This window comes from Melanotaenia boesemani, chromosome 7, assembly GCF_017639745.1.
Source record: "Melanotaenia boesemani isolate fMelBoe1 chromosome 7, fMelBoe1.pri, whole genome shotgun sequence".
In the NCBI taxonomy this organism is placed as follows: Eukaryota; Metazoa; Chordata; class Actinopteri; order Atheriniformes; family Melanotaeniidae; genus Melanotaenia; species Melanotaenia boesemani.
The window spans coordinates 33,539,894-33,547,961 of NC_055688.1; the positions used below are offsets into that span (position 1 = coordinate 33,539,894).

General features: G+C 40.2%; 1 protein-coding gene across 2 annotated transcripts; it reads left to right on the top strand.

Annotated features, from left to right (window-relative positions):
• The first annotated feature begins 3,061 nt into the window (after positions 1-3,061).
• Positions 3,062-5,873, top strand: cysltr1 (cysteinyl leukotriene receptor 1). Of its 2 annotated transcripts, none has more exons than XM_041991071.1 (2): positions 3,062-3,368; positions 4,076-5,873. In XM_041991071.1, the coding sequence occupies exon 2, from the start codon at positions 4,099-4,101 to the stop codon at positions 5,149-5,151; it is 1,053 nt and encodes a 350-aa protein (XP_041847005.1). In that variant the 5' UTR covers positions 3,062-3,368; positions 4,076-4,098; the 3' UTR covers positions 5,152-5,873. The 2 variants fall into 2 exon arrangements, with proteins under 2 accessions (XP_041847005.1, XP_041847004.1); XM_041991070.1 differs by lacking the exon at positions 3,062-3,368 and adding an exon at positions 3,921-3,932 and having other exon boundaries at positions 3,964-5,873.
• The last annotated feature ends 2,195 nt before the right edge of the window (positions 5,874-8,068 follow it).

Genomic DNA, 8,068 nt, shown 5'->3' on the forward strand with positions numbered 1-8,068 from the left:
CATCTTCACTTCCCACTCACATTATTGGATTTAGTAGATCACTGCAATAATATTCCTGATGAAAACTACAACTGAAGAACTGCTCTTTAATCTATCAACCTGCCTGTTTCAAGATCATGAAAGTCTGTCGTTTAGCTGTTATATGTGCACCTGAAACTGAATTTCCTGGTGCTTACATGGATTAGTCTGACCAAGTAAATAGTTTCCTTGCAGTGTTTTTGCTCATAAATACTCTGATTGGGGACAGTTCCTCTTGATAACAGCACAAGCACAACCAATAAGCAACCACTAAACAATTAGATTAATATGTGGAAAGTTATATGAGTATGTGTGAGTGTGTGTAAAAGAATAAAAGCTTTTCATTCTCAGGAGATTTAAGACAGGATTACTGAGAAATTGCAAGTCCACTTTCAACAACTCTCAGAGGGGTCAAAAGCCTTTTCATTATTCTTTGCCTCACCCTTAATGCACAACCAAGCAGTAATTCTCTGATCTGGTTATCTTCAGGCCCATCTCCAAGATGCCTCTCATATCAAAAATCTTGAAAAAAGTGGTATACTTACAGTTAAAGTCATTCTTGGACCACCACAACATTGTTGAAGTCTTCTACTATGGCTTCAGATAACTGTATAGCACGGAATCAGCTTTATTGACGGTTAGTGATGATATTCTCCTGGCTAATGATGCTAGAGATTATGTGGTCCTGGCCGTGCTCGACTAACAGCCACATTTCACACAGTGGACCACAGGATCCTGTTGTCACAGCTCCAAAACTTGGTAGTGATCCAAGGTACTGCATTAGACTGGTTCAGGTCTTATTTGGTGGGTAGAACCATGTCAGTATAGCTGACTTTGAGTCTGTTATGAATCCGGTGTCCTAAGGGGTTCCACAGGGCTCAGTTTTGCAGCACCTCCTGTTTTAGGGTCCATCCTGAGAAATCATGGAATATCTTTCCATTTGTATGCCAATGATAGCCAAATATATGTACCCCTAAAAAAGAAAGATGCCTTTTCTTTTACGCCTTTTGTGTCATGCTTCCATGATATCAAAGAGTGGAGGGCCCTGAGTTTCCTGAATTTTACTGAGAAAAAAAATTAAAGCTATAGTGTTTGGGCCAAACAGCTCCAGTGGCCCCTCTCCAGTTGATCTGGGCCCCTTGTCTAGCTTTTTAAAACCAACTGCCACTAATTTGGGTTTTAAAATTGGACCATGATTTTAAACTATACCGCCAGATTAAATTGGGGGTAAAAGTCCATCTTTTTTAACCTTCGTCAACTAGGCAAAATCATTTTTAACAGTTCCGCCCTTGGAGATGGTAATTTATACCTTCATCACTTCCTGGTTTGATTACTGTAACGCACTTTATCTTGGAGTCAGCCAGTCATTTTATGGTTTGTGGGAAGACAGGAAGGAACCAGGAAGGAGCAGACGGTGGATTCTGAAAAGCAGTAACAAGTTTTTTTTGAGTGGTTACAGTCCTTGAAAGTTACTGAGGCAGGGGGTGGTGGCAGGGCAGCAGGCCGGAATGAATAGCTTGTGGTTGGTCCTTCAAACTGGAAAACAGCATTCCTCTGTGAGGGAGGGAAACAAGACAAACCTGTTACGAGTGAGACTGTACACAAAAACTCAATGAATCTCTTAATGGCCAGAGTTGTACCACTAGGGTAAGGCAACGATCTGGCGATGCGTAGACTGCAAACTGGCTCCTTAATAGGCTGGTAACGCCAAACACTAGCAGGTGCGTGGCATGTCCCATTGCCGCCAGGTGAGGAGAATCTCCAATTAACACCACCACTATGCCCAGTAGGATCTCTGAATCTCAAGGTGCAAAAACAAAATATGACAACATAACAGTAAAACACAATCCTGACAAGTCATCTATCTCCAGCTCGTCCAAAATGCTGCTGCTCGTCTTCTGGTTGGAAAGCATAGGAGAGACCACATTACACCCATTTTAGCATTGCTTCACTGGCAGCCTGTGCATTTTAGAGTTAATTTTAAGATTTTTCTTTTTTAAATCCTTAAATGGTCTGGCCCCGCTGTACCTCTCTGAGCTGCTTTAACAATATTCTCCAGCCTGTCGAATTAGCTGATCAGCTCCTTTTGGAAGCACTGGGATCTAGGCGGAAGCTCAGAGTGGATAGAGCCTTTGCGGTTGCTGCTCCTAAGCTGTGGAACTCTTTGCAGCTACAGGTTAGAGAAACCCCATCACAGATCCATTTTTATGACCTGGCCTTCAACTAGCATGAAACTCTTTTTTTTTTTCTTGTTTTCTTGTTTTTACTTTGCATTTTATTTTACTTTTAAAATTTTTGCTTCTATGCTGTGTTCAGCACCTTGTTTCAACTGATGTTGTGTTAAAGTGATCTATAAATAAAGATGAGTTGAGTTGATCAGCATTGCTGACACACAAATGTGGCTGAATGTTTTCTTTGCTGTTGTTGAGCTACTAAATGAGTTACAGATCAATTATCTTGCCCAACACACAGGCCTTTTAGCAGCAAAATCTTGTTTCTCCATTTCCACTGTAGCATCCCAGCCATTAACTATGAAAACCACAATCATTAGCAACATTCAAAGGAAATGTTTCAGGAAAGACAGGCTGCTTTAATATGCTCAAGTATCTTTGTGTTTAATCATCATGGTGTGATCTCAGGTTTCTCATCTTGCACTTGTTTGCGCAAAACACCTAGCCCAAACTCCGGAGATGACATAGGAAGGCATCCAATTACAACTTCTTGTGAAAGTCCACTCTGCAGCACTGGAAGCTCTGAAATTTATTTATGTGCATATGTGAAGACAACTTGGCAAAAGGTGCAGCACTGTATGTGTACACAAGATTTAATTGTATTTTACTAGGTAAACGCAAAGTTAGATAACAACTGGTCTGGCGAGAAAGTCTAACTGACGTTAGATGATAAGAAGTTTATGTTGCACTTATCTTGTCTGGAAAACAGCCAACTAAAATTGGCCTAGAAGTGGTTTTAGAAAATATTAAAGCAAGCAAGTGGTTGAAAAGATTATTTCAATTTCTTGAGTAAAAATTGTCAAATACAAAAGTACAACTTTCAGTATCAGTAAACTCCTTTTGAAGTACTCAGTACTCTTTGTTTCCTGCAAATTTGTGGTAGAGGCTCTCCGTGACGTCTCTGGCTTCTGTGATGCACAGCAGAGAAGCAAAACCAGTCCTACTTTGAAAAGCCCACAAACAACTTCAGGTCTGAAGAGGTTGTACCACAGCTGTGACATCTAGCAGATGAGGCAAAGAGGAGGAGGAGACTCACTCTGAAGCTGTGCTGCTGTTGTGCTCATGAACCAGGAGGGAAGGTCAGCACACCAGCTGCTCTGTTCAAACAGGAATTCAGCGGTAAGAATAACTCATCAAAGTCAAATATGAGGAAAGAGGGTTTCTTCTTTTTCTTTATTTATTTTATTATTTCTTCTTTTCTTTTTTTTTTTTTTTACTTTTTTTCTCAAGGGCGAGGATTAACAGAGAATTTTAGTGCAAATATGCACCTGTATTGTTAGCATGTCTGCATTTTAAAATTAGATATACCAACATGAATGCGCTAATCTTGTTTAGTACTATTTCATTGTTATGACTGATAGATACAAAGTGCACAAATATAACTATGCACTGAATTGAGAGTATTTTACTAAATGCCTTTAGATCATTAATTGCATTAAGGATGAATAAATTGCCGTTTTTTATTATTATTATTTTTGGTTTAAAACTGCAAGTCAGTGAAAAAAAGGGAAGCTCATTCCTACAGATTCGTTTAATACTGTTTTCACTCAGACCATGCAGACAGCCAACATCATAACCAGCGTGATGCAGCAGAAAACCAAACTCCCTCATTAACATATTGTTGCAAAATGAACTTTTTTGCCATGTGACAGGATAAAAGTCTGAAGATGCATATCTGCTCTAGTCTATATGTTTCCTTTAAAGTCTGCAGCAGCTTAGTCGCACATATCCTTCGAACAGTCTCCCACTTTACAGTCATTGCTCTGGTCTTGCTCTTCTGTTTAGTTTTGCACATTTCATCATGTTGGTTTTCTCTGTCACGTCAGCTGCAACCACAAGAGGAGCCAAAATGAACGAGATAAACAAACCAGCGAGCAACTTCAGCAACTCCAGTGACTCCAGTAACTCCAGCTGTCCGTCCATCGATGACTTCCGTAACCAAGTTTACTCCACATCCTACTCCCTCATAACCGTTTTTGGTTTCGTTGGGAACTGCTTCGCCCTGCTGGTGCTGTTTAGAACATACCGCCAGCGCACCCCCTTCCATGTGTACATGGTCAACTTGGCGCTGTCGGACCTGCTGTGCGTCATGACGCTGCCGCTAAGAGTTATTTACTATGTCAGAAAGGGCCAGTGGAATGAAGGAGATTTTCTCTGTCGCATCAGCTCTTACCTTCTCTACGTCAACCTATACTGTAGCATTTATTTCATGACCGCCATGTCCATCACGCGCTTCTTGGCCATCGTCTTCCCTGTGCGCAACCTCCATCTGCTGACGGTGAACCGTGCACGCGCCATGTGTGTGGGCATATGGCTCTTTAGCAGTCTGTCATCTTCCCCTTTTTTGATGTCTGGACATCATTTGGACACGCAAGAAAATAAATATAAATGTTTTGAGCCTCCTAAACTTTCAAGTGGTAAAGAGCTGAGAAAGCTACAGGTGCTTAATTATTTGGCTCTGGTGTTCGGTTTCATCCTGCCCTTCCTGGTCATCCTCATCTGCTACGCCGGCATAGTCCGCGCGCTGCTCTCCCGCACCAGTGCCGCCCGCCGGCAGCAGGGCACAGCTGCCAAAGCCATCCGTATGATCGTCGTCGTCCTGCTGACCTTTCTAGTCTGCTTCATGCCATACCACGTGCAGCGCACCTTGCACCTGAATTTCCTGTCTCGGGAAGATTCAACTTGTGAAGAGCGGATCGCGATGCAAAAGTCTGTGGTGGTGACGCTGAGCCTGGCAGCTGCCAATTCCTGCTTTGATCCGCTGCTTTATTTCTTCTCTGGAGAAGGTTTCCGCAGCCGCATGTCATCCCTGCGTCAGGCCAGCACCATCCGGCGCGCGGCCAAGCTGCAGCCCATCACGGGGTCAGAGTCTGTGGGGAAGCACCAGCTGGAGGCCAGTTAGATTACAGCAGGAGCGCAGGGAATAGGGTTGTCCTCAAACGAGCAGATTGAGAGCTCGACTGACCTCACTGATGTTAAAAGAGAGGAAATTGTAGAAAGAAGATGAGTATCAGAAAGGAGAAAATTAACCTATTTGCATGTTTCATGAAAATGTACCACAATTAAACAAAAATGAAGGAAATAAGAGAGGGCACATTTGTTCAGTATTTAAATGACATGATGGTATAATGTAAATAGCGGCCTATCGTGATCCAGAAGTTGCATATAATAAAAATATGTGCATTATATTGATGTATAAATGCATTTCAGATGAAGTTAAAGATAGTTGCAGTGGGGTGGTTTAGTGTCCACACCGTTGTTCTGTGTCATGCCAGATGCATACAAAGGGTTAAAGTCATATTTAGCAAAATATGGTTGACTAAATGCCACGAAAAATGCTGCAGATATTTATTTTTCTTTTACTTATCCTTAACAACTGTTTTTTTATGCAAAAATATTTTTTTTGTATATATTTAGATGATTTTTACCATGATTGTTTATGTGAATTATTACATTTCTCATGCTGTGAAGTTATTTTGACACGTTTGTTTTTATGTTTTTTGTTCTTTCTTTATTCTGTCATGTACTATTGACATGCTAGTTTTTACAATTTATACATGCACTTGAAATAAATATTTGGATTTGTGCCTTTTAAATAAACAAAGTGGCATTTTGGCAAAATCACTTATTTGCTTTGACTCATTGAGATTGTTGACATGGTTTTCGTATTTGACCAGTAAATACGAAACAGCTGGTTAGCTTTAGGTGAGAGTGGGGAAACAATAGCTAACGACTGTTGTGACTGTCAAATTCAATAAGCTGTGCTACTTCAATAACCCATCAGTTGTATCATGTTTAAAGCTTACAGTTTGGTTTATATCGTTTCCTGATTGTTGACTAAACATGAAGTTTAAAGTCCACCATCATCAGTAAAAACCCCAATACTCAAAATACTCAATTCTTTATTGAAATACCTGAAAATATTTCGCTGCACCATGTTTCAAATAATTGTATACACATATAAAATCTGCATTAAAATAGACTAAGAAGGAGTAATTCCATTTCTGTCTTTTGAAATTCAGATCATTCTGCATCGAGAGTTATTCATTCTGGCCACTGGGGGTCACACCAGCACATAAATTGGTAGTTTCTTTCTGCTTCAGAATAGGTTATTAACATAATTTGTCCTAGCATGGAAAAACCATTAGTCAATTCCTACAAACTCTGAATCAATTTCACAAATTAAATTTGTACACAACATATAAGTCATGAGGTGGTTTGTATGGTATATAAACATATTAGTGGAGGTAATAGGCATAGGGAGAGGGTAGGGGCATCCACTTATTCTGTGAAGCCACATCATTGAGATTTACTGTACGCTCAGCCTGCAGGTCAGTTAGACATACAAAACAACACTGAGGAACCACACTGCTGATTGGAACATAGAAGGCCACTGTACTACCGCTTCATACACAGATAATATCAAGCACATGATGAACTCGCCCCTCTTTGCACAAAAAGATGTTTGTTTCAGTGTGCAGAGCTCAACTATCTTAGAGATGGGATTCTTAGGGCTGCAAATATTAATGTATCTTGCAAAGATACTCACTATACAGGAAGGAAGGAAAGTCCCTGCTAATTTGCTGTTATTTCCAAAGAGTGTGGACGACAGTGTACCCCTTTTAACAGAAGGAAATCTGTCCTCTAGATTTAAAGCCCCTTAAGTGATGTAGCCCAAGCACTGATTAGTTTCTGAGAAAGGTTAAGTATAAAACCTGTTTTCCTTCGGGGGCAACAGAGTCAGTTTTGCAACATGTGTTAATGCTCACCATGTGAGATCAGAAACCGTTGGAGGAACTTTCCGGGGGACCTGCTTTTATTGCAGGCCTGTAGCTTTACTGCTGCTTGCCTGCTTCTCTGTCTGGCTGTCCAAGCAGTGATTTGGTAAAGTCATAAAATAATCACATGAAAAATATTTTTATATGCTTTTTTTTTTCTCTTAACACCACCCCCATGCAATAATTTAGATTTATCTGATGGTTTGTGTAATTCACAGAGAGGCCTATGAAAGCTCATTGCATCTCTGAGATATGTTCATAATACCAGTCAACACAACATCCCACATCATCATTTGATATTATTATGTATGAATCAATGAGAAGACTCCTGTATATGTTCCTGAGTAAAAATGCTGCAAATTCACGGCATTTTTAAATGATAAGACATGAGTTTGAGACTCCTTTGGGACAATAATTTACTCACTTTGTTTCCAGCTTCTTTCAACCTCACTGTTCACTCTAATTTTTTGCCTAGGTTTAAGCATCAAAACATGTCCACCTCTTAAAACAATAAGATTTAATCCTTTTCTGGTTGTAGTAGTTTATTTATCCTGTATCTGGGGGCTACAAGTTATCAGTCGAGCATACCAGTATCTAATAGCAGGGACACTGTAACTGTAACAGCATGAAGGATTAGCATTACACTGTATTCTGCTGGCTGTGCTTCAAATAATCAGAACTCTCTGAATTGATTAGTCTAGTTTATTTTTTTTAATGGGGCCACAAAGCCCTGCACAACTGGATTGCGTGAGCTGCCAGCTGTTTAGCGATCCCATTATCTTGCAGCCAGGCAAAAATTGTTCAGTCTTGTGGTCAGTATTCATGTGAGATGTTACAGTCAGTAAACATGTGTTTATGGAAAGAAAATTAACCTTTCCCACTTTTTTAACCCAGATAACAACATCCTAGGTACAAACCCAGGTATTATGTTCCCATTGATGCAACAAATAAAATCCTGTGACAACTGAAGAGCAATTTGGCGTATGATTCAGTGCCGATTAGACACTTTCACATTGCTCTCAAAAGCCTTGTTTTAGCTAA

Coding starts and splice junctions, on each gene's coding strand:
- cysltr1 (XM_041991070.1), top strand. CDS start 4,051: ATGTTGGTTTTCTCTGTCACGTCAGCTGCAACCACAAGAGGAGCCAAA.